Source organism: Mya arenaria, chromosome 3, assembly GCF_026914265.1.
Source record: "Mya arenaria isolate MELC-2E11 chromosome 3, ASM2691426v1".
Lineage (NCBI taxonomy): Eukaryota > Metazoa > Mollusca > Bivalvia > Myida > Myidae > Mya > Mya arenaria.
In genome coordinates this window covers 53,946,522-53,972,861 of record NC_069124.1, presented here as the reverse complement: position 1 = coordinate 53,972,861, position 26,340 = coordinate 53,946,522, and the positions used below count along the sequence as shown (strand labels likewise).

Genomic DNA, 26,340 nt, shown 5'->3' with positions numbered 1-26,340 from the left:
TTTTAAAGATTCTGTTCTTAAAATCCAACGCAAAGTCAGGAAAACACATTAGAAATCTACCTATTACTGGTACTATAAGCACCTGTTATACCCTAGAAATGTCTATCAGGTTGACAGGTTAGTTACTATGTCACAAATGTGTGTTATTTTCATAGTTTGCTATTAATTATAGTGATTGAAATCAAATAAAAGTCCTTGAAATCTCCTTGAAAACTCCTTGAACATTTTGCCAGTCTGGTTGTATGAATCCTGAAATTTATTCTTGAGCACCACTCATTTTACATGACACACAAGTCCTAAAAGTATAAAAGTCTGTCTGAATGTTTTTAATGTTATGCCAACAGTTGGGCGACTGAGAAAACACAAAGAGCATTTGCATCCACTGGCCATGCTTATGTTGGTGTATAAAGCCTTCTTTCGAGTTCTGGATCTTACTGTGCTATGTAACAGACACAAAAACTAAAAATGAATAGTAAAGTATCATTTGTTTGATTCTAGGTGATTTCAATTCACCATAGAAGTTAAGTCATTTTAATGAATCAATGTAGGTGAAAGTTGAAAATTAATTGTAAGCTTTAGACTTTCTTATTGTCCAAAAAGGATTTTAGCAAAACATATGTTTTATCATTTCAGAGCCTGTGTTTTACTGTGACCAAGCCCACTACACTGTGGATGAGAGTGCTGGCACCCTGGAGGTTAAGGTGTGGAAAACTGGCACGGATCTGTCCAAACCCTCCAGTATAACTGTGCATTCCCGGAGAATGTGGAATAACCCAGCTAAAGGTGAGGCTTGCTGTATTGAGTGCAGAAATACTTTGGGTTAAGGTGTGGAAAACTGGCATGGATATGTCCAAATCCTCCCATAGTACCATGCATTCCTAGAGGATGGGGAATTACCCTGCTGAAGGTGAGGCTTGCTGTATTGTACAATGTTAACAAAGTGAAACCCCTTTCAACCCCAGATAAATGATTTATGTTAAAATGCATATAAAGAATTTCAGGCTTACGAATATTGATGCCAGCATAAGATTGTCAATTTTTATTTGTGTATATTTTTTTATATAATTTGTGGCATTTCTTATTTTAACCATGATTTTTGATTCCCAGTTGGAATGGACTACCTACCAGTGACCCATATCCTAGATTTCTGTCCTGGTCAGATGACCAAGACGCTGCAGGCCATCATCTTGGATGATGTGGGGAGCCCACTACTAGAGGGACCCAAGATGTTTGAGCTCTACTTCCATATCCCTGTAGGGGGCTGTGTTGGGCAGCCCAGCTATAGATGACACCGTCTCTGATTGTGAGTCCTTCAATCCATTATTCATTTCAAGTTTCATATGAACGTGGGAAATGACATGTGGACATATAATCAAGAAATTCATATAAAACTTTTTAATCATATTGACATTCGCAAAACAAATGTTTGTCAATTCATAATTCAAAATTCATAAAAGTTTTGTTGAGTGTGACTTCTTCATAATTATCAGAAGATTTAAGCTCTTATTTTTTAGGTGCAACAAATACATCTTCAGATGTTACTAACAGAACATTGTTCTATTCTGAGTGCTTAAGATGGAGTTCAATGCAGCAGAGAACAGAGTCCTTTAAAGTGAAGATCAGGTTGTTGCCAAGGTGACAAGGTCAGGTGACATGAGCATCCAATCAAAAGTCAGGTGCTACACTCGGGCAGTCACAGCACAGAGAGATGTGGATTTTGTAGAGAAGCCGGATTCCGAAATATCCTTGGTCGTGTTTCTTCCAGGTACAGAATAAAACCGATTTGTGGTTAAAGGGAGGCAAATCCAATTCTTACACACATTATAAAATTATAAATCTTTGCTTTTTTATGTTTGTCATGATCATGTTATATTCTTCATGAAACTTAGGGATATAGGTCTTTTGATAGTGCCATATGACTTTCCCTTGCCCGTTGCAGGGTTTTTGGGCCATATTGTAAGGGCCTTATATTGGTCCAATTCCCAAAGCAAAAACGTCTATCTTTCCCTGTATATTGTTCCAAATCACCAGAAAAAAACAAAATTACAAAAACAAATGCTTTTCTAGCGTCCTGATTAGGAGGACTTTTTAGGCCATAACAGTAAAAACGTTCAAGGTATTCAAATGTTACGTAGACCATACACATTTGTATGGAAATGGGGAGCCACTCTTGGGGGACAAGTCACCACACATAAAGTGGTTGATGACCCTGAAGATAGTGAGTAATAAACCTATAAGACTCTAGTTTACAATATTCAACAGACAAAACTTATTGATTTTGATAGCCATTTAGTTTTTAGTTTGAGCCATAATATGATTGTTCTTTGTTTCAGCATGGGTATATACAATACAGAAGTAGATTCTAGTTTGATGAAGCCGTGAACTTGTAGTGATGTTTATGTTTTTGTAAAGTTAACAAAAGTAGACCTTCAGATCCATAATTCTTCACAAATCTTTCAGCTGACCAATGATCATGTTTGAGCACAGTCAGTACACAGTGAATGAGCCCATCATCAAAGGTGACGTGAAGATTGCCCGTATCCCTGTGGTTAGACTTGGGGATACAATGGGGATGTCTGAGGTTCGAGTAACAACACGCAGTGGGAGTGCCCTGGCTGGAAGGGACTTTAATACCTATGATAGGGGTCAGTATACAACAATAATCTCTGTATTGTAAATTGTAATTTTATCAGTTCGTTAGGGGTAATCAGTGGTCTGACTAACAAAGCCAAGTGGTGGTGCCCTGGCTGGTAGGGACTAACGTACCTATCATAGGGGTGAGTGTATAAAAATAATGTAAGCCATTACTCAGCAAACTTCCATGTAAGCCATAACTCAGGATCAAAGTAAGCCATTACTCAGGATCCAAGTAAGCCATAACTAAAAAATCTTCAATGTAAGCCATTACTCAGGAAACTTCAATGTAAGCCATTAGTCAGGAAACTTCAATGTAAGCCATTACTCTGGAAACTTCAATGTAAGCCATTACTTGGGAAACTTCAATGTAAGCCATTACTCTGGAAACTTCAGTGTGAGCCATTACTTGGGAAACTTCAATGTAAGCCATTACTCAGGAAACTGCAATGTAAGCCATTACTCTGGAAACTTCAGTGTGAGCCATTACTTGGGAAACTTCAATGTAAGCCATTACTCAGGAAACTTCAATGTAAGCCATTACTCAGGAAACTTCAATGTAAGCCATTACTCTGGAAACTTCAGTGTGAGCCATTACTTGGGAAACTTCAATGTAAGCCATTACTCTGGAAACTTCAGTGTGAGCCATTACTTGGGAAACTTCAATGTAAGCCATTACTCAGGAAACTTCAATGTAAGTCATTACTCAGGAAACTTCAATGTAAGCCATTACTCTGGAAACTTCAGTGTGAGCCATTACTTGGGAAACTGCAATGTAAGCCATTAGTCAGGAAACTTCAATGTAAGCCATTACTCAGGAAACTTCAATGTAAGCCATTAGTCAGGAAACTGCAATGTAAGCCATTACTCTGGAAACTTCAGTGTGAGCCATTACTCAGGAAACTTCAATGTAAGCCATTAGTCAGGAAACTTCAATGTAAGCCATTACTCAGGAAACTTCAATGTAAGCCATTAGTCAGGAAACTTCAATGTAAGCCATTAGTCAGGAAACTTCAATGTAAACCATAACTCTGGAAACGTCAGTGTGGGCCATTACTTGGGAAACTTCAATGTAAGCCATTACTCAGGAAACTTCAATGTTAGCCATAACTCAGGCTAAAACAGTTTTCCCTTGATCCTCTGAGAAAAACTGATGAAAATTGATAATGGTAAACAGCATTATCGCCTTCCTGGTCTAGTGGTTAGGACGTCAATCTATGGGGCGGGTGGTCAAAGGTTTGAGCCCCACACAGAGCTTGTTCTGATATAGATGGTTGCTGACCAAGCAGCTAGATGAATATTAAAAGGTTATTGATTGCCTTCCTGCCAGATGCCCAGCAGATAGGTAGATAGGAATCCGGAGTAAAGGTGTACATCAATGGAGGTGTCTCATAAGTGCAGCTGGCTGGCCCTTGTTTGAGAGGGGTGACACAATAATAAATGAACACTTTACTTTAATTAACCTCTTGTTTGCAATATATTTGAATTACAAGTTAGATAATAAGATAATCACTTAGGGCTATTCCATTTAAACATATACCCCGGGGGGCGCCAATTTTTTTAAATCATATATGGTGGGGTGTCTTTTTCGCTGATTTGCATCTGTAGGTGGTTGTCATACTGTATTGTGAAATTTGCTTCTGATTGGGGTGGTGTCAAAATTTTAATCGCATATGACGTAAGGGTGAAAATCTCTTCAGACCGATCGAACAGATAATTTGTGTTATCTCCCTTGAAATGTTCATTCTTTCGGAATTCATCTCTTTTTTCCGTTGATCGCGACTTCACAATATACCATAATCCTTTGCAGCCTTATAACGAAGTCTAAACAGCGCTAAAATCGGATTAATTCCCACCCCAGGTTTGTTATAAATTATATTTTCTCATTAGATATGGCATTTCAATGGGCTTATCATAGAAATATAATATGCATGCCATAAGATATAAATCACTTGACACACTTGTGATGAGTGGGGTAAACTGTTCAGAAAATAATATGCTGTTCCTACTATTATTTGATTGTTGTTGGTTTTTTTTTTAAATCAAATAGACAAAACATTTGTTTTGAGAACATTATTACTCAATCTGACTGACTGTCACAATTTAATGTGGAATTTGTGCTTTATTATATGCCTATCAAATTCCTTTTCCATTATCGAACAGTGAAAATACAGCACGTCGTATTGAAAAATCCGTATCATCATACTGTCGTTTTCTGATTCCGTATCATGCGAGTACCATGTGTAATCTCGGAACTACTTTCGCATTGCTGAAAATATCGTCAACAAAAAAAACCCCAAAGTGTTCTGGTAAAACCAGTTGTCAACTTTTAAATACATAAAAATATCTAACTTTACTCACGCTCCAGACGCATGTAAATATTCAGGACCATGGTTCTCATGTTCTTCAAAGAACCATGAGGATAAGCACGAAGCAGAGAAAAACTTCCAAACTATCTAGACAGCTACTTCAGTGAACTAGTTGTTTGCCATTTAGAAATAGCAATTGACTCACGAACTTCCCTCAATTCTGCATATTATGATCATCAAAAAATTGATATGGTTGTCTTCCACTTAAATCCCAGTTTAAAAATAGCATAAGTATATTTATCTGTACTCAGATATGATTTAAACTGGGAAACCATTTTGCGCTGTTTTACAAAAGAGACAGCAACAGGATTGTTGGTTTATTATTTTAACCTTGTTAAGTGATGTATCATTGGCCTCCTTCTAGCTGGCATTGATAATTCGAGGCTTGTTTTGAGGAAATACTGTAATTACTGATTTTTGTCTTGTGTCTAGCCCCTTTAAATATGATATTTCACACAAAAATTGCAGTCTTTGGCATGAATAATCATGTGCTAATAACATTAAAAGAAAAGTTGATTTATTGTAATAACACATATTTTCAAATGAAAAATCATTGGCAGGCTTAAATAAATATACAATGTGAGCAACGGTAGTAATTACATTATTTTTGAAACCATTATTGCAGGAAACCAACTCAATTCCACTGTCCAGTCTTTGAGCCATGGTGGTGTGACCTTTGACCTGCAGCTTCTACCAAGTCCGGACAAGTCTGACAGACCACACCAGAACTGGCTTGTCACTTCAACCACTATGGTAAGTTTAAAGTGTTGTTAGTTAAGATAATGATTTCAATACATGGGATGATACTGTCTGCTTTCTATTGTGAGTGAGGTCATTTTTTTATTATTCCATTGTCACAGCGTTTATGAAAAAATTAAAACTGGTTATTCAATATTGAAGCTTTTTCTGCATACTTTTTAAGCTCATACATAAATTTATTTCTGTTACAGCTCAAGAACTATTGTGGAGACCTTGTGGTGATCCTGTTGCCATGCTTTCTGACCTTCACCCACACTTCAACACAGCCAATCAGCTGCTCGCCTTCTGATCATGTGACATTCAGTTTACCAATCAAATTGCAGCAAGTCAGTGACCCTGTGCCGGCCAAGTTCAGCTTGAATAGGAGATGTGTGGCTTTCAGAGAAACTGCCATACATTTCTGAGGACGACATGACCATTGCTCCAGGTATTTAATGATTTATTGTAACAGTGCTGAAAATTTGAAAAATATAACAACTTTAAAAGATATATCCTCAAAACTCTTGATGAAAAAATATTAACACAGAATTGAATTGTTTATGAAACTGCAAAATATATCATGATGTAGTTTATTCCTAATAAGCTAGTGATTGATGCTAAATAGGTGTTTAACTCTTATCAAAGAGGTTGTAAGTTTCAGCCACACTAGATGAACCAAATGGACAATAGTTAAGAAATATTACACACCACTGGGGGTCACATTATAAAGACCAGTCAGTCAGCACCCGAAAGTGTTTATGGACCGAGGCATTAATGGAGATCCATTCACAAAGGACTGACTTACTGGTCCATACAATGCCACATGGAAAAAGTGGTTTGTTATATTTCTTATATTATACATGACATTCTACACTACCATTAAATATATTTTATTCTGGCCATGCTTTCAGAATTGATTGATTGACCTTTTATATACAAAGAAGGGACATATTTATGTAAGGTAAAATAAATAAAAATAAGCCTTTTCTTATAGGAGATACAGTGTATGGCAGACTAGATGTGAGCCCCATACAGTTGTTGGATCAGAACGTCTATCTGTACATAGAGAAGGTGTTTGTGTGTGCTGGGCAGGAAGGTTACATTCCACTATACAATCCGGATATAGGTGGATGTGTGGGAAACCCAGAACAACTGGACACTGTCATCAGAATACTGGTTTGTTATGTTTTAGGGAACATACTATTATGCAGAGAATAATCAAAAGAGAAATGGTTACACAGGTGATAACGCCAGTAATTTTATATATCTAATTTGCCTGCCATTATTAGACAAAGCAAGCAAAAGACTTTCCCCATATTAATATCAATCGACCCTAATTAGATGTGTAATTTTATATTCAGGATATAGATTTATTACCAGTAGAGGGGCACGATGGCCCAGGATGACACGTAATCCACCAGCATCTTCAGTGTCTGCTTAAACAAAATGTAATTATTATTTGCAGGACATAACGGACCCCTCCTCAGTTAACACCACATTCCAAGGGTTCCCTCTATCTGCTATGATGTCCCAGGATGACACAGAATTCACTGAAGTCTTCAACATTCCAGGGGCAGATGGATTCTCATTTGATTCCTCACCACTTTTTAAGGAAGGTAAAAATAGCAGATAATGGCTACAGTATTTGTCTGATGGTTGGTTATAAAATGATGTTTCATTTTACATAAAACTATTATAAGAAACTTTAATTCCTCTGAACCTATATAAACTATTCCTACATGTATATGTTAGGGTGTAATAGTCGTGTATAATTAATAGTATAATTCAAAGCTCAATGCATGTAGTTCTTGCAGATGCTGTTGGTCAAGCTTAGCTTACCTGTTTGTCATAGTCTTCATTTCTGGATCAAATACTTAAACTTTAGCCACAGCTGAAATGTTATTTATATTCAGATATTCACATAAAATTGAGTGCAGTTTGTTAACAGTACACACAACCAATGTGTAGCAAGTCAGGCTAAAATATTAGTTGAGTTGTCTTGTTTGTCTCAACTGTGAATAGCAGACATTGAATGTAAGCATCAGTTAGCAATGATCTTGTTTGAAGTGTTATTGATTTTGACATTCTGTTTTATCATTACAGGCTGAGGGTGAAAAACTGTGGTTTTTTCTAGACCATATAAAGAGATCCCTCGACGACATTGCAGGGGTTGGGAATGGTGAAAAGGGCACAAATATGGCCCCTTTAATTCTCAACTTCAATGGAAAGTCTTTGACAGAAGACCAATACAAGCCTGGCAAAAGAACTGAAAACAGTGAAAGCCAGATGCCACTTCTTGGCAAGTGATTGCTGCCCTGATTGGGGCAAATGTTCTACTGCTGATTGGTATTTTTTGTGCTTGTGATATTTATACGACACCAACATAAGCAGACGTCTCTGCCGCCAACTCCGTCAGGAACCATAACTGTGATGTCAACTTCTCCTGGACATACAAAAGTCATATCAAATGCTCATGTCTTCAACCAGTCACTCCCATACCATTCTGAAGTCTGACTGTGACATTGTGTGCTTTTGAAATTTTCACATTTTTTTAATTGAGAAATCTAAAATTTAAGTTGTCTTGTTTGGTTTGAAAATAAAACGGTACATGGTGATTAAATGTTACATATTTTCTCACAGAAACATATTTGCGTCATTACATTTATAGAAAATTCTGTTATGTTTACTGGAATTCCAAATTCTTGTCCTGCATTCATTTTATTTGCTGCATCTCATTCTCTGAGTCAACACAATAAGCATAAAAATATTTGTAGAGGAATTATACTCTTCCAAATAAAATCCATTTTGTGCCAAAACTTCAGTTAATATAAATATTATAGTGAAATTTGAGATTAAGACTTGTCATATATTTCATTTTTCTTCATCATCAGAGCACATAGCATCAGCCTATTGTTATGAAGTTTATTATATTATCTCTTTAAAATAATACATACTGATGTAACATGATTATGTGCAATAATTTGTCTATATTTCCTTTGTGTGTTTGCATTATAGCTGTACAGTGATTCTTTAATTCATGGTCAGTTTAATGACATTTTATGTTTGAAAATGACCCTACGCTTGTTTTGATATGGCCATATTAATTGCTTCAGTTTATCCAATGAATGATGCATGGATAATGTGTCCAAGAGGAGCAATAAGTTAGGATTTTGGAAAAAAATGTGCGAAATTCAAGACATACAAGGTCAGGGCTATTCCAGTAAAGCTATAACCCACCAGGGGAAAGGCTATTAATTGAAAAGTATATGGGTGGGTGTCTTTTTTCGCTAATTTGGATCCCAAAAGGGTAAACTTGCTTCTGTAGGGGGATGGTATATTTTAAAAGTACATCCCCCCGAGGGGGGGGGGGTATATGTTTAAATGGAATAGCCCTCATGTAGGATATTATCTGATTCAAACATTTGATAGTATACAATGTATGTGTTTTAATTATATAAGCAAAATCATAATAATTATTGAAGTTGAATGTTTTGAAGGATCTTTCATTATTATGGTCTGGTAAACCCTGTACTTATTTAGTTGAATAGTTTTTTACACTACAAATTGCATCCATTGTTGTATTGTTGATTTCTAACTTGAACAATATGTCAACTTTTCCTTGTTTTTGGGTAAAAAATCATTGTGAAAAGGTATTGCAAGATTATGCAAACATTGTACAAGATTTGTGTTGTTTTTATCAGTATATATGCAACATGACATGTTATCATCCGTGTTGTCAACAACATGTTATCATCTGTTTTGTCAACATAACATGTTATCATCTATGTTATCAACATGACATGTTATCATCTGTGTTGTCAACAATTGTCAACATAACATGTTATTATCTGTGTTGTCAACATGACATATTATCATCTGTGTTGTCAACAATTGTCAACATGACATGTTATCATATGTGTTGTCAACATGACATGTTATCATCTGTGTTGTCAACATGACATGTTATCATCTGTGTTGTCAACATGACATGTTATCATATGTGTTGTCAACATGACATGTTATCATCTGTGTTGTCAACATGACATGTTATCATCTGTTTTGTCAAAATGACATGTTATCATCTGTGTTGTCAACATGACATGTTATCATCTGTGTTATGAACATGACATGTTATTATCTGTGTTATGAACATGACATGTTATCATCTGTGTTGTCAACATGACATGTTATCATATGTGTTGTCAACATAACATGTTATCATCTGTGTTATGAACATGACATGTTATCATCTGTGTTGTCAACATGACATGTTATCATCTGTGTTGTCAACATGACATGTTATCATCTGTGTTATGAACATGACATGTTATTATCTGTGTTATGAACATGACATGTTATCATCTGTGTTGTCAACATGACATGTTATCATCTGTGTTGTCAACATGATATTATAATCAGACAATTGTTATTTATACTTAGATATGAAGCTTTATCCTGCAATGTTTGTATAAATATTTTGACACCAATATGCAATAATTTTGAACTATACTTTTATTATACATATATTATATACATTATATGTCTATCAATGTTTGTATATATCATGAATATCTCCAGCCATGGGGGAAAAAAAGATGTCGAGTTGAGTTGAGTTGAGTTGACCTGAAATAATATACTCCTGTGATAATATGTGGTAACATATATGTATACTGACTATTGAGATATTCCATGCATTATAACATGTGCATTTTGCATTACAGAAATAAAATCATAAAAAAGAACATATTATTGTGATCTGATTTTCCGCCTGATTCTCTAGATACAGGATGAACGTCTTGCAATACAGTAAAATTATGAATGCAAACATTATCAGTCTGATACTATTTTACTATATCTAGAGTTCTTACATTGATATAAAGAGTAATATTTTAATGAGCACATATATGAATTGCCTGAATAGTATACAAGTGTATCTGGTAGGTAATTTTGCATAACAAATGCGCGGTACGTTCTTACTGGGTAACAAATTGCCTTTGTTATAAATATTAACATGTCTTACAGCCCGTGTCCTAATTACACTTTTATCAACGCACGCTTATCCTGATTCTGAATCACACAAAAACTGCATAAAACCTCCTCGCCCAACATAAAAGGTGTTTAAACATAAAAAAATCGGCCGTATAGTGCCCATGTAAGTACACTAGCCATCGAAAAGATAAAAAAATGCAAAAATCATTGAAAAATATCTAAAATTAATACAAAAATGGTTCACTAGAATATAGTTTTAAGTCACGCAAATTTCTTTTTTTCACTTTGTTAACAAGCAATGGTTCAGCTTATACACTAAATAACTTTTTTGTTAAGGCCTCTAGAAACATAGGTTAAAAACTGAGAAAAGCTTACACGTGTGGCCTCCGGGTAGGCGTATTTATAATGCGAGAAAAGTGAGTATATACATTTTGAGTTGCACTGTTTGCAAAATCAGCGCGCCGTTTTTGTACAAAACTATCAATTAAACGTTGTTAAAAACCCTGGAGCAAAAGCTTTGAAAATATAATACCCCGGATAAACTCAGACGTCTAGAAAATTCCCCTTAAGTAAGCATTTTACGTTAGATGCCCAAGTTTTGAGGAAAAATGGAAGTGCAGTTTTCGGAGGCACGTCATTTTTTTATTATTATTAAAGAAGAAAACACAAGGTACAGCTGCACCACGGAAGTGTCGACAGCTCATTTTCTTTGCGCCACCGAAAAGTGTTGGATCTGGCGTTTAGTGGCCATGTTGAGTGCGTAAAGTTCCATCAGCAATCGACATTCAATTCGACATACAAATCCCATTGTCGAGCTGGCTCGAACTTCAAGTCGACATTCATCTCGATAGTCCCGAAATAAAAATGGCTTGTCATCCAGCTTGAAATTCGTTCAAAGACGGACCGGCTCGGCATTTGAAATTGAGTTTTTGAATGCCATTCTGATCCGTCTTTGAGCTCGACATTAAAATAGCAAACCTCCAATGTCGAACTGACTGGTCTTCCATCGACGTTCAACGCCAACAGAGCATACTCCCAGAGTGAAGTGATCGTCAAGCTGAAGGCGAGACGAGTTAAACACCATAGTATGGACCGCACAATGGTACCTCCACACTATGGTAACTTAAAGCTGCACTCTCACAGATTGAACGTTTTGACAACTTTTTTTTTTGTCTTGGAACGAGCAATTTTTTTTGCGAAAATCCATGGAAATCAGATATTTAAGACTGCTGACAAAAATGAGATCGTAGCTTTTTATATTTAAGTACAAAAATTGATGTTTATGTATTTTTCTTAAACCGTTTAAGCAATAAAACATTAATTTTCGAACGGAAATATGAAAATCTACGATCTGATCTTTTGTTAGCAACCTTATAGCATTGTTTTATAGATATTTATGCAAAAATTTGCTCTTTCGAAGACAAATGAAAAGTTGTAAAAAAAGGTTTATCTGTGAGAGAGCAGCTTTAAACCAAGGTACCTTGACTATAATCACTACTAACTCAGTGTTTTTATGATGCTTATGATAATAGACACCGAAATAATGATACACTTAGATCTTGTCTAAAATACATGTACCAAAATGACAATGCACACAATACTTACGAAATGCGTGCTGTTGAATTATATGTACCAATAATATGGAGTACGCACTTTAACTTCAGTGTTAACATCGTTTGGTTTTCAACAACCAAGTAGGGTTCGTGCAAACATGACATTCGGATTTTGGCATTTTGAATGTCGAGTTAATTGACAAGTCAGCTTGACACGTGGTATTGAATTTTGAACTGAACGTTGCGCTGGATGATACGCCAGCTATATTGTCAAGCTGAGAGTCGGTTTCTGATGGATGAGCCAACTTCACGCATCTTTAAATCTTATGTTATCCTGCATCAGATGTGAAATACAACATACCATTTTACACTATTCAACCATCGTTAAGATCATTAATAATGACATAGCTACACCACCATGCCATGTACGATGTGAATTAAATTGCATCAACCTTTTTTGAATCATTAATTTTAACTTGAAATATTACTATATTTTTTAAATGAAGTTTGTCTGCAAAGACAATGTTAAATGCCAATTTGCATGCATTCTTGGAAAGTATATGTTTTCATGTACATGAAGACAGATTAGTTGGTCAACTTGGATCGCCAGTTAAGAAACGACATCCAAGACGTCGTACGGAACAGATGGACGTCAAACGCCGCTATTTATGTAAGAATGATTTTTAAGAGATAATATAACATAGTATAACAAATTGATGTATACACTTTTGATGTACTCAAGACATTGTATACTTGTCAAGTCGTGTTTCTATACTATTTAAAATGTTGGGAAGAGCAGAAATGTAAAAAAAAGTTAGAGAACTTTATTTTGTAAGACGTTCATGAGATTGTAAGGATCTATGCAACTCTCAGACATATTTTATTTTCATTTCAGCCGCGTTGAATTAAATATGTTGCATATATATTTTATTGATTTATTAATCACCACAAACAACGTGAACAAATCAGAGATAATGAAAGTTAAACCGATGAACAATAGAAGTTTACGTCAAACGTTCCGTTTCAGGTGAAAGAGCAACCTAAAGTGGCGTATAGGATGCATGTTCTACAATTCCTTATTCATCAGTAGAATCTGGACACCTCTCGTATATCTTATGCACAGTTTCCGCATTTTTCTATCAACAATTATACGCTAGCCGCTAAAAATTACGTAAAATGAAATCTACGTCTTAAGTACCGATATAATTTTACAAAATTTGCTGCATATTTTTTAAATCTAAGTCAACAGTCCTCTTTAAAACTTTCAAAAATACGTTTTGTAATAGTATTCGCGGCAACGGTCGTATCTTTCTTTCCCCATACAGCTTCTGGCCATGTCATGGTCATCCGACCAACGCTTTCTGTAAAAGAAGAAGTCGTCCATGTCTTGGTCGGTAATTCCGTACATGTTTGATCTACGAGTAGGAGACTGCCCTCCTAAAATGGAACGATCTGTGTCATCATCGCTTTGTCTATACCCAAGGTAGCTGCTTTCAAAATGATAAGCATGATTTCGTGAAGATTCATTAAAGCCGGTAGCCTTTGAGGATCCATACTGGTTAATTCCCCTTGATTGATAGGCATTTTCTAAAGTTTTGCTCTTCCGATTAGAGAATGGGTAGTTTTCCATCATAGGGTCTTTGCGTTTGGTATTGTTTTCCAGATAATCTTTTTTGAGTGGATCGTAGCATTGTGCAACTCCTTTGCATAGAACATTTCCATCTTCGTGCAAAAGCATAGCCGGCCAAACGAGAAACTCAATCTTCTTGCCATTCTTGGTGTACACTCTGTACATATCGCTCTCGAAGCTCTCCCCGCGACCTCGAGGTGAATCAAGGACAACTGGTGGATCCTGAAGGCACATCAACCAGCAAAGTAAAACGCATTCCTCGACATAAGGCTGCACTTGCAGCGCTTTCTTCGCCTCCGACGAATACGTGCTTTTCAGTTTCCCTAAGTACTCCTGCAATTAGCCAGTAACCATGTGACAATCACTTATTTAGGTAATAAGGCAAATAGGTAAACAGTCCAACTAATTCACAGTTAAAAATAAGACATACAACCTTCGACAAACTGAGTGGAGGCCTCCGATCATTTGGTTTATGTTCGTTCATACGTTTCATATAATCAACTGTGAACTGATACGCGAAGTAATGAAAAAAAACACACACAAATAAACATATACGATCCATTTGTATCAAGTTCATAACTTGTCTAAATACCTCGAGCACAGCCTTTCCTGATTCCTCACCTACTTCTTTACGACAGTCCAAATACTTTTTCAGTCTCAGAGATGGTATCTCTCTTCCACTCTACGAACGAAAACATATAAAACAACAGATAACTTTATAAGACTCACATCTCTTAAAATATATTTTGTTTGTTTTGAAACATAAAATTCAATTAGACAGATAAAGTGAGTGGGTACTCACGCTAGTGTCTTTGATTAACATGGCCTGCTTGATGCTCTGTAATTGTTCCAGAGATTTCGTTTGGCAGAAGTCGTAGACATCCTTCAAGAAACATAGCGATTTCATTACCAGCAAGTTAAAATAAAATTAAACTGAAGTAAAGTTTTATGAGGTTGTTTAATTAAGTATATTTTATTTAAATTAGATATTACTTTGATAAATGGACTTATCAGTAGTATTACTGTTTATGTTGAGACGTAATTTACCCGTAAAATCTTCAGAAGAAGTCTTATAACTTCCTCTTCTGTCATTCCTTGCTTTTCAAACACATCAAACGCATCCGTCCACTGGTTGTCATACAATTCTGAGTAGCGTTCATCAAGTTTAGTTGTTCTGTTTTTAAGGTGTTTCCCCAACGCTTTGCTTAACCTTCAAATAGTATGAATTGAATATTCACAATGTATAAAACATATCAATACTACAATGAAAACTACAGGGACAAGCCCATTTGCAAAACAATAAAAACAACAACCTTGTTTAGAGGCACAAGGAAAGAGCTGAACTAAAGACACCACACAGTACACAGACACCTCAGACAGACCCCATTATACAGGGGCGGATCCAGGAATTGACGTTAGAGGGGGCGTAACTTAGGGGCGCAACTTTTGACATGTGCCCCTCACTCAGAACCGAAAGTATATGGCATGAACTGTTTGTATGGGGATTTAGGGTTACTCCCTCATTAAATTTTAACAATTTGTTGTCGGAAATGGTGCATTATAAGCTTATTTTATTACCTTTGTTTCTCTCATATTGATGAAAACAGTAAACTTGGATGATTTTAGAGGGGGGCACACGCCGGGTGCGCCCCCTCTAAATCCGCTAGTGCCATACACATTAAAATTGCTGAACCGAAAAATGATGCATTTTAATGCATCATTAACTATAAAATGGAAACTACCAAGACAAGCACTTATGCAAATATGCAACGGTTTTCCCTGTTTAGATGCACAAGGTCCAGCATAAACTCACCGAAAGACAAAAATAAACAAACGCATTTATCACCTTCAAGCATTGACATTCTTCATGCAAAATATACCTTAACTTTGTTTCCTCTAACTCGTGTTGAATATCATTGATTTGGGTGTTGGCTTCTTTTAGTTGGTCCTGCAGCTGTTGTTCTCGATACCTTCTGTCTCCAAACTCGCTGGTCTCTCCTCTAGCTTTTTGTCGATTTTTCTTCAATTCTTCTGCTTGCTTGTTTAAATAGTCCACCTTTTCCTGCAGCATATCCTTTTCCATTCGCAGTTCTTCTACCTCAGCTTGCGTCTCTTTTAACTTATGTTTATGTGCTGCAGCATTTCTATTAGCATCTTTTAATTTATCTACGTCTTTACTCAGTTGCAGGTTTTCAGATTGCAGTTTCTCGAGCTTAAAATGCAGTAATATAATGATCACAGTATTTGTCAATTTATTCAAAATTTAAACTTCAACTTAATTAATAATGGCAACAAAAGGGAAAACCTAGCAGTTAAATGGCACAATAGTCGAATCAGACACACTTCACATAATAACAAGATGGCGCGCATAGGTTGTAAACATGAAATAAGAATTATTTAAAAAAAATATGGGATAGCCAATTGGAACTGACAGCAAACGCACGTAAAGGCACTGGGCCTCATGCATTTTCAGGGTGAGGAATCTCATGACTTCAAAAGCGTTCTCACATGGGTCACCACGGGTCACAACCGATATAAACAAACACGTACTAAGTTATTATATCTAATAACTTTTTTAACTTGACCAGTTTTCAACTTGAAGGAAATTTGTAGAACGATGCAACGCTGAAAATTTGGCCATAGATTGCATCATTAAAAAAACAAGCAAATCTAATATTATTCACACGTGTAGATGCAAAAAAAGAGAATACTCTTTAATAGGCTATGAAATATTTTTATTTATTTTATGTAAAAAAAAGTATTTAGAAATGGACGTCACATGCTTGTTTGTTTACACGTGATTTATCGACTGGTTATTGTTTACCCACTTTAAAACTAGTTATTATGAGTATTTTTTTCATGTTATTTTACCTGAAGAGGAATGGCCTTAATCTCGTTAAACATACATTGGAAAGTATCCAATGTTTTCTCTACGCTCTCTGACGTCATCATGTTTGCAAAACTCTGAAGTTATACAATAATTACAATATTTAAAGTGTTCTGCATTGCACATGGACGGTAACAACGTAAACAAAAGTGATATAAGGAATCAATTGTGATATGTTACAATAGTAACATAATTGTGTTTTTATTAAAAGTACTTTTAAATTGTTTTCGTTTTTTTGTAGTGCGTAGTTCAACAAAACCTCTTTAACTATTAAATGAGGCAGATTCCCAAAAAATCCTTTCGATACTCGCGAATATATCCAGAAATTAGTGGGTCTAATGTAATTTATTTTTGCGGATTCTTAAGTGAGGGAAATGTTAGATGCGAAACAAAATGGCGGTTTGTTAAAGTATTTTTGTGTGTTCGGAGGATATTTTGACCTGGTAAGTAAGTTTTTATCGCAATATAAACACGCCTACCCGGAGACCAGACGTGTAAGCTTTTCTCGGTTTTTAACCTTTTTCATACATATATTTTATTATTTAGCGTTATACTCACAGATCTATTGGCAGACAACTGCCAGAGGAGTGTTGTGGGGCATAGACTACCACAATTTTAAAACGAATTTACATGATTTTCGTGGTAAAATAATATTAGACTGATAATGTTTGCATTTTATTTGCCGTATTGCGAGACGTTTTGTAACATTGATATAGAGAGTTATAATTTTATGAGCACATAGATGAATTGCAAGATTAGTATGCAAGTGTATCTGGTTGGTAATTTTGCATTACACATAAGCGAGACGTTCTTATTGGGCAACAAATTGCCTTTTGTTATAAATACTAACATGTCCTACAGCAGGTGTCTTAATAACATTTATATAAACGCACGCTAATTCTGATTCTGCATCGAACAAAAGCTGCATAAAACTTACACGCCAGACATAAAAGGTGTTTAAACATAAACAAATTGTCCGTACAGCGCCCATGTTAAGCGCTGGCCGTCGAAAGAAAAAGACGCAAAAACTCAATATAAAATAGCTTAAATAGGTACAAGAATGCGATAAAAGGGATATAAACTTACTTAGTAATACCAGGTCAAAATATCATCCGAAACACAAAAATACTTTAACAAACAGCCATTATGTTCCGCATCTAACATTTCCCTCACTTCATATTCCGCAAAAAATAAGTTACGTTGGACCCCCTGAATTGTATTACCCGCTTTTATAAAACTAGTATTTAACAGTTTGTAGGGATGCTTTAACTATGAACGTTTAGTTTTTTTCGTTTTATTTTAAAAGTATTCTTGAATCATTTGCATGGAAAACGATATCATTTAACGTTTTGTTTAGCCTGAATGACATGTTATTTTAGAATGTGTGAATTAAATTATCTTCATGATAGAATGTCGAAAACAAACTTACAAGATTTAAGGTTTTGCCACATTTATATATTCCTTTATGTTTGTATGTTTTCTCATGACCACTGGTACAGCAGTTAAATATCTCAGCCGAACATTTCGTTATTGATCAATTGGTCAAATTATGTGTTTGGTAATCTTAACGTCGTGAGCGTTATCGTTTTCCATATTTGCTTAGCTTACTGCCAAAAATGAGAACTAAAGAATACTTTTGGCTGAAGTTTAAGCGGGAACGGGGCTATCAAATAATTTGGTACTGAAAGAACGCGAGACCACATATGCTTGTAACAAGTAATTTGTTCAAAATAAATCAAACATATACGACCAAATCAATGGAATGGTTGAAAAATGGATTTCTTATGTGCCAATGAAAAACACCTTGTAATTTGAAATCCTCTTAGTTATTTGCCCGTGATCCATTGGTCTATTTTTGGGTCGCAACCTTCCTTCCTTCCTTCATCTTCCTTCCTTCCTTCCTTCATCTTCCTTCCTTCCTTCCTTCCTTCCTTCCTTCCTTCCTTCCTTCCTTCCTTCCTTCCTTCCTTCCTTCCTTCCTTCCTTCCTTCCTTCCTTCCTTCCTTCCTTCCTTCCTTCCTTCCTTCCTTCCTTCCTTCCTTCCTTCCTTCCTTCCTTCCTTCCTTCCTTCCTTCCTTCCTTCATCTTCCTTCATCTTCCTTCCTTCCTTCCTTCCTTCCTTCATCTTCCTTCCTTCCTTCCTTCCTTCCTTCCTTCCTTCATCTTCCTTCCTTCCTTCCTTCCTTCCTTCCTTCCTTCCTTCCTTCCTTCCTTCCTTCCTTCCTTCCTTCCTTCCTTCCTTCCTTCCTTCCTTCCTTCCTTCCTTCCTTCCTTCCTTCCTTCCTTCCTTCCTTCCTTCCTTCCTTCCTTCCTTCCTTCCTTCCTTCCTTCCTTCCTTCCTTCCTTCCTTCCTTCCTTCCTTCCTTCCTTCCTTCCTTCCTTCCTTCCTTCCTTCCTTCCTTCCTTCCTTCCTTCCTTCCTTCCTTCCAAGAAATACTTCATGTATTCGATTATTTAACCTACATCCGGACGACAAATCTTAAGTTGTACTTATTTAACTTACATCTTGGCAGCAATACTTAAGTTATACTTTATATAATACCAATAGCTATCACATGTTAACAATGTTAACAATAACAATTTTACATTCATTTTTAGATAACAATGTTACTGGTATCTGGCAGCATAATCAGAACAGAAAAGATCAGAAGTTTATTTCGATTCATGCAACAAAGCATTTTTTCATACGAATACAATGCCAATACAATTGCGTACATGTACACAACGTTACATTGTAGTAATTATTAATAAAACTTCAAGTATGGTTATGGACTATTGGATGTTCGTCTTTGACAATATTGTGAATACTGATAAGAACAAAGCTGTATAGATATAATGGACTTTCGTGGTCGGTTAATTGTTAAAACATTGAATATACTATTAAAACTTAAACAATGTCATTGACATGTTTCTTCCAATATTTGCATGTAACAAGGATTTGCATAAATATACAACGATTGGTTTGCTATTATTAACATGTGTTATACATGTAAACAAATGGGGTTTTGCATAAATAGTATTTAAAAAACATTGATCAAAGGTCAATGAAACAACTTCATAAATTATCAAAATCAAATTCATATTCAATTTCCAGTGCATTATAAACATAATATTTTATTTCATTGCAGTCTAGTTTGCCCGTACTTACCAGTTTCAATACGAAGCCCGTTGATTGAAACACGTTATTTAGAAGGAAATTTTCTATTTGTTTAATTATATAACATATTCAGATATTCAGATATACAAACATATGCGATGCAGATGCAAGTATATACTTTTAAGATTCACACTCTTGGAATTTTCCACGCCACTTTTGTAGAAAACAGTCAAACGTAGTTTCAAATCTTAAGCAAAAACTGAATACACATAATAGTTCCCGGGTTAACATTGAGGCCTAGAAATCAATTCTCCTGAAGTGAACTTTTAACACAAGATGCCGAAGATTTGATGACGTCATTGCATTAGTACACGTTTTTACGGTACTAACATTTTGTAAAAGCTTTTCTAAATAGCAAATATCACGTAATTTATATCTATATAAATTCATGATGGCGCCCCAATTCTCCGCAAAGAGCCGCTGTACAAGTGATTTGCTTAACTCATAGAAGCGATTCACAAAATAAAAGGTGGATCCTTTCTATATATTTTAATACTTCATAAATGAGGGTCGATTCTACAAATGAGTCAAACAAATGAAGCGGAATTGTAGGAGGCAAGAAATAGTTGTCGATATGTTTCTTAATACATTTATAGCTTTCAGGGCCTTGCCGTCTAAAATTGGTAACGTAAAACAAAAGCGCCAGTGCAGTTAAATACACTGCCTAAATAGTTATTGTTGTCGACATCCAAAAGTAGTTCGTCACTCTAACACAAAGTTTCATTTGCCCTGACTGGGCTCTTTTACAGAATACTACTACCTTGGTGTTTGCTATATTTACCTCTAACCACCACGTATGATTATAATCATAGAGATGGATAAAATATCTTTACAAATCTTTCACTGAGTTACCTATTATAACCAGATCATCTGCAAAATGCAACTTCTTAATACATAAAGTTTACATGTTTACCAAGTCAACATTCTGCTGAAAAACTGTGTATAGTCATCTAGTAATAGTGCAAATACTGTATTCTGACGTTAACCAATTGATATATAAAAGAAATGAGAGACGGAATGTAATGTTTGACACACGATTTAACCATGACAGTACATTGCGGTAATATTTTTTGGGGATTTTCTGATCTAACCCCATTTTGAAATACTTTATGAAGTACGAATTTGGTTAAATTACACTAAGTCTCAAGGTTGCCTCATGTACGACTTCTGATTATTGAACTCGGTTAATTGATCAGTAACTAGATAGTGTAAGCAAATATATAAGTTCGGACAATTTTTTTTTATATTTTATGTGACAACTATGATATATACTCGCACACAAATAAACATCCGACAAAAATAAACAAAAGGAAATGTTTTATATACAAGCGCTAAAATAGATAAACATTAATTTGTTTAACATGAAAGATTATAATCAAAGCAAATAAGTGTAACAAAGAATTGTTGAAAAAGCCGTATTTACCACAATATTTCCTTATGTTAATAAAAAAGCATCAATGATACAACACAAGTAAAAACTGTTTTCAAAATACGGTGTACAGGAAAGGCATTTCATCCTTTATATGGTTCTACTTTTAGTGTTTCACAATTGTTTTACTGGTGTGTCTGGTGTATTATTTACAGTGTTTCAGTAAAAAAGTCGCTTTATGTTTATTTAAACTAAATTAAATTAACTAATATATTTACGATTGGTAAAATATTTCGCGGCATAGGTCATATTTTTTCTTTCCCATGCAGTTTCTCGCACGTTCACGGTCATTCGACCAAATACGTCTGTAAAAAAAGAAGTCGTCCATGTCTTGATCGGTAATTTCGTACCTTACTGACTGAACTGTGGGAGTCGAAGGGTTTGAAGCCGTCTCAAGATCGTATAGGTTTTTGCCCACACGGCTTTGTTCTTGTCTAGGGTGACTCCTTTCAATACTATGATCTTTATTTCTTGAAGTGTCATAAAAGCGGGTAGATCGTGCTGATCCAGAGTGGTGCGTTTGCCTAGATGGATAGACAATTTCCATTGTATAATCTTTATGTTCAGATGATCGAGGGGTTTCCATCCAAGCCTGTCTGCCATTGATACCGTTGTCCAAGTAATCTTGTTTGAGTGAATCGTAGCATTGGGCAACTCCTTTGCAAAGAACGTTGCCATCTTTGTGCAAAAGCATAGCCGGCCAAACGAGAAACTCAATCTTCTTGCCATTCTTGGTGTACGCTCGGTACATTTCGCTCTCGAAGCTCTCCCCGCGACCACGAGGTTTATCAAGGACAACTGGAGGGTCCTGAAGGCACATCAACCAGCAAAGTAAAACGCATTCCTTGACATAAGGCTGCACTTGAAGAGGTTTGCTCGCCGCAGATGAATACTTCAGTGTTCTCAGGTATTCCTGTAATAAAGCAGACATCAAGTGACAAACACTAATTTATTTGGGTGATAAATAAATTAATATATTTGCATATCAAATCTAGTTTTTGTTCATGTTTAATTTACACGTTTCAAGTTATATGATCAACTGTTTGATAGCCGCGAATTGCAAAATATGTAAACATAAACGATCTATTTGCATGAAGGCGTGGCAGTACCTCGAGCACAGCCTTTCCTGATTCCTCTCCTACTTCTTTACGGCAGTCCTTATACTGCTTCAGTCTCAGGGACGGCACCTCTTTACCACTCTGCGAAAGAAAACATATAAAACAATATATAACTAAATAAAACTCACAACTCTTAAAACAAAATAGTTATTTATTTTGAAACATGCAATTCAATTTAAGAAATGAAGTAAAGGAGTACATACCATATTGTCTTTGATAAGCATAGCCTGTATGATATTCTGCATTTGTTCCAGAGATTTCTTTTGGCAGAAGTCGTAAGTATCCTTTATTAAACACAATGAATTAATTACCATCAAGTAAAACTGTAATAAAGCAAACATAGTTATATGAGGTTCGCTAATTTAGTTTTTTTCCTCAATTTATCAATTTTGATATTACTTTGATAAATCAAGTAGGACTTTTATTGATTATGTTGGTTAGTAAATTACCTGTAAAATCTTAAGAAGAAGCTTTATAACGTCCCTTTCTGACATCCCTTGTTTGTCAAACACATCAAACGCATCAGTCCATTGGTTGTCATACAATTCTGAGTAGCGTTCACCAAGTTTAGTAGGTCGATTCTTGTCGCTAAGATCAGCAATGTCAGGATTTCCATCGTTAAGGCGTCCTCCCAAGGCTTTACTTAACCTGCAAAGTAAAGGTAATGGAGTTTCACAATGAAACAAAGTTCATCTTTCAATGGATTATTTATTATACAGTGGAAAATACCATGACAAGCAAAGATGCCAAAATTTAACGAATACCCTGTTTAGAGTCACAAGGTTGAAAGGAAATTTAACGCAAGTCGCACAGCGTCACAATAAAACCAACATGTGTATGCATTAAAATAACATTTTTGATAAATGTTGATGTTATTGCCTTACAACTTCGATATCCTTCATAAAAAATACCTTAATTTTGTGTCGTCTAACTCATTTTGGATGTCGAGAATTTGGGTTTTGGCTTCACCCAATTGCTCCTGCAGCTGTTTTTCTCGATCTTGTCTCGCGCCGATACCACTGGTCCCATTCCCAGCTTCTTGGCGTTTTATCTGCATCCCTTCTACTCGATTGCTTAAATTCTCTAGCTTTCTCTGCAAAGTTTCATTCTCTTTTTGCAGTTTTTTTACCTCCGAATTCGCTTCCTTTAACCTTTGAATGTTTGCTGCAGAGTTTTTATCAGAATCCTTGAATTTTTCTATGTCTTTAGTCAGTTGCAGATGTTCTGTTTCAAGCTTTTTTAACTAAAATGCAGAAACATAATTATTATAGTACTTGTTCATTCAATCAAGGTCAAATATGTCAAATGGCACAGAGCAGAGATCGAACAACGCCAACAACCAAACATTTATCATTACAGCAGCAAAACGTTTAACATAAGATATATATTACATTTAATAACAAATATTGGAATTAACCATTGGAACTGAAAGAAACACACACCGAAATGCACTCGGATTCACCAATTATGGAATTATCTGTTCCACTCTTTAAGGATTTTTTAGTTATCAACAATACATGATTAATTACCTGAACAGGAATACGCTTTAACTCGCCCAGCATACTCTCGTAGGTATCCACTATTTTCTGTACACGCTCTGGCGTCGTCATTTTGCAAACCCCTGAAGTAATACAATAATGACATGAATTAAAGTGTTTTGCATTGAACATGAACAGTATCAACGTGATCAAAAGTGGTATAAGCATGCAAAAATAACTACTTAGATTAAAACCTACATCAGCATTCAGATGGTACCGCACAATAACGTTAAGATTTTTAGTTTAACATCTTAACAGACATGATGTCATTAGTTGGTTCTCTTCCAGCTAAAAACATGTCATAATTAAAGACTTTTAAAACATGTTAAGAAAACTCTGAATAACTAAGAAGGGTTCGCTTGCCTCGCTACCACTGCCCGCTTTGTCCGCTTCGCCCTCCTTAATAAAAAGGTTTGTAATCGATGCCATGATGTTTGCAGTCGGCTCGAGCATATCTCGTAAATTGTATTTCCCGCTTTCACACACGCTAGTACATGCATGTTGAGACCACTTATCAATTGAAGTAATGCAATTCCTTTGAACATTAACACAATAGTTTAATTCTTTTGTTTAATAATGCATATTTGTGATCATAATTTCCATAAACGAATAAAATAATGTTATTACCTTTTTCCTACTGAATTTCCAAAATGTCCTAAAATCACGATCACGAATCTCCCTTAATTTACTTCCGGTTCCATGAATGATCGATCATTTAAATACCTCGGCCAAACTTATAGGTTATTGATAAATTGATATGTTTGGTAACCTTCAACTCCTTGAGAGCATTATCAATAGTTTTACTGCCAAATACGGGTTAGATTTATACATTTACAAGTACTAAACGATTATGTTTATTTAAGATTAAACTTGATAATAGATACCACATTTAAGCCAAACCTACGAAACCTATGTCAAAATTCATTGCAGTAACAAACGATATCTGTTTAAAATTGATTAGCTTTGTCCTCTTCCCAATATTATCAGGTAATGCTTTACAGAATTTACGACCTATTGCATGGAGACATAGGGCGGTAGATGACTTATTAAAAAGACGAAAGAGGTGCCAGTGTCGGTTTTAGGTTTGGTTTGAATATGGTAACGATTCAATCCAAATGGTGGTCCATAGCCCTTTAATATTCAACGCGTATTCTGTATCATGATAACATTGGGTCATCAATATTTTTGTTATATGCGTATGCTGTCTTGAGTGTCTCCTTGACCTACTGTTTGCAAATAAACAAGCGGTTAGTTAAGTTTGTGATTGTTGTGTGTGTTTTGTATGTCCGGTTTCCATTTGACTTTTGATATGTGTGCCACAACATGAGATACAAGTAGGTTTGGGTGTCATTTGGTAGTTTCGTGTGGCGGATCCGAGGTCTAGTGGTGACACAGAGGACTGTCAATCCAGGGATCGCAGGTGCGATTCCCCGCCGCATCATTAAATACATACTGATCGTCTTCCGGAAGGGACGTTAAATGGGGGTCCCGTGTGACAATGCTATACACTGGTGCACGTTAAAAAAGGGAAGCTCCAACAAGGGTTTCATTCTGAATGTGCACTATGCTCCAAAAATAGTAAAATGAGTATTTAACAATCTTATCGGAACACTCGGCGAATGGGCAAGGCCCGATTGCGAGTATAAATAAGCTTACACACAACCTTGGTAGTACCTGAATCGAGTGGATCTACATGATATAGCCAAGTAGCACACAGTAATTCAGGTCGAGTTTTATTGCATCAAGACCATATTTCATTTACATGTACAATGATCTCCGCAATTGTTTAGGAATCAACTCAACACAGACGAAACAAAACCGACACAACCTGGTCTATTACAAACGGACCCGTCGCCTTATTTTTGAGCAACTTGTTAAGTACGTGCCATACATATATATATTACTGTGAACCTATATACAAACTTAATTTTCGACTATTATGAGACAATACAGGACAAAGAACACAAAGTAACTGATAATGACAAACAATGCATAAAACGATTACAGGAGAATAATATTAAATGTATCATCAAATCCTGTAAAAACATACATACTTGTTAGAATTTATTAACAAATTAACCTGATTCAAATTTAACATCCAATGCAATATATACCACTTTATATTTTTTTTACAAATATGTGCGTTGTACGCACTAATGAAAAGTATCTTCCAACGTATACGGTACATATACAGAGAATAGAACATTTTTTTTTGAAACAAAAATGCACCGCGTTACCCCAAAAATCTTTAAAAACGCAAAGAAACACGGAAAGGCTAAAATGCATATGGAGCATACA

General features: G+C 35.6%; 2 protein-coding genes across 6 annotated transcripts; one reads left to right on the top strand and one right to left on the bottom strand.

Annotated features, from left to right (window-relative positions):
* Nucleotides 1–1,619: 1,619 nt before the first annotated feature.
* On the top strand, nt 1,620–8,221 carry LOC128226682 (extracellular matrix protein 3-like). Of its 2 annotated transcripts, XM_052936662.1 has the most exons (7): nt 1,620–1,765; nt 2,461–2,645; nt 5,629–5,756; nt 5,954–6,189; nt 6,736–6,917; nt 7,207–7,357; nt 7,845–8,218. In XM_052936662.1, exons 4-7 carry the CDS (start codon nt 6,174–6,176, stop codon nt 7,847–7,849), a joined length of 354 nt encoding a protein of 117 aa, XP_052792622.1. In that variant the 5' UTR covers nt 1,620–1,765; nt 2,461–2,645; nt 5,629–5,756; nt 5,954–6,173; the 3' UTR covers nt 7,850–8,218. The 2 variants fall into 2 exon arrangements, with proteins under 2 accessions (XP_052792622.1, XP_052792621.1); XM_052936661.1 differs by lacking the exons at nt 1,620–1,765; nt 2,461–2,645; nt 5,629–5,756; nt 5,954–6,189 and adding an exon at nt 6,381–6,576 and having other exon boundaries at nt 7,845–8,221.
* Nucleotides 8,222–21,294: 13,073 nt separating this feature from the next.
* On the bottom strand, nt 21,295–24,724 carry LOC128227638 (uncharacterized). 4 transcript variants are annotated; one of them, XM_052938356.1, is made up of 7 exons: nt 24,670–24,724; nt 24,034–24,125; nt 23,416–23,747; nt 22,954–23,152; nt 22,708–22,827; nt 22,496–22,585; nt 21,295–22,299 (listed from the first exon to the last, which is right to left on the bottom strand). In XM_052938356.1, the coding sequence occupies exons 2-7, from the start codon at nt 24,112–24,114 to the stop codon at nt 21,601–21,603; spliced, it is 1,521 nt and encodes a 506-aa protein (XP_052794316.1). In that variant the 5' UTR covers nt 24,115–24,125; nt 24,670–24,724; the 3' UTR covers nt 21,295–21,600. The 4 variants fall into 4 exon arrangements, with proteins under 4 accessions (XP_052794316.1, XP_052794314.1, XP_052794315.1 ...); XM_052938354.1 differs by lacking the exon at nt 24,670–24,724 and having other exon boundaries at nt 24,034–24,244; XM_052938355.1 differs by lacking the exon at nt 24,670–24,724 and having other exon boundaries at nt 22,708–22,788; nt 24,034–24,244.
* Nucleotides 24,725–26,340: the final 1,616 nt, after the last annotated feature.

What these genes read in the sequence shown, in the direction of transcription:
- LOC128226682 (XM_052936661.1), top strand. Translation starts at nt 6,516, where the DNA reads ATGGAGATCCATTCACAAAGGACTGACTTACTGGTCCATACAATGCCA. An exon ending in AATGCCACATGGAAAAAGTG is followed by an intron (nt 6,577 to 6,735) that starts GTTTGTTATATT and finishes CTTTTCTTATAG; the next exon opens with GAGATACAGTGTATGGCAGA. An exon ending in ACACTGTCATCAGAATACTG is followed by an intron (nt 6,918 to 7,206) that starts GTTTGTTATGTT and finishes TATTATTTGCAG; the next exon opens with GACATAACGGACCCCTCCTC.
- LOC128227638 (XM_052938354.1), bottom strand. Translation starts at nt 24,210, where the DNA reads ATGCTTATACCACTTTTGATCACGTTGATACTGTTCATGTTCAATGCA. An exon ending in TAAAGCGTATTCCTGTTCAG is followed by an intron (nt 23,748 to 24,033) that starts GTAATTAATCAT and finishes TCTGCATTTTAG; the next exon opens with TTAAAAAAGCTTGAAACAGA. An exon ending in TTCTTCTTAAGATTTTACAG is followed by an intron (nt 22,828 to 22,953) that starts GTAATTTACTAA and finishes GCTTTATTACAG; the next exon opens with TTTTACTTGATGGTAATTAA.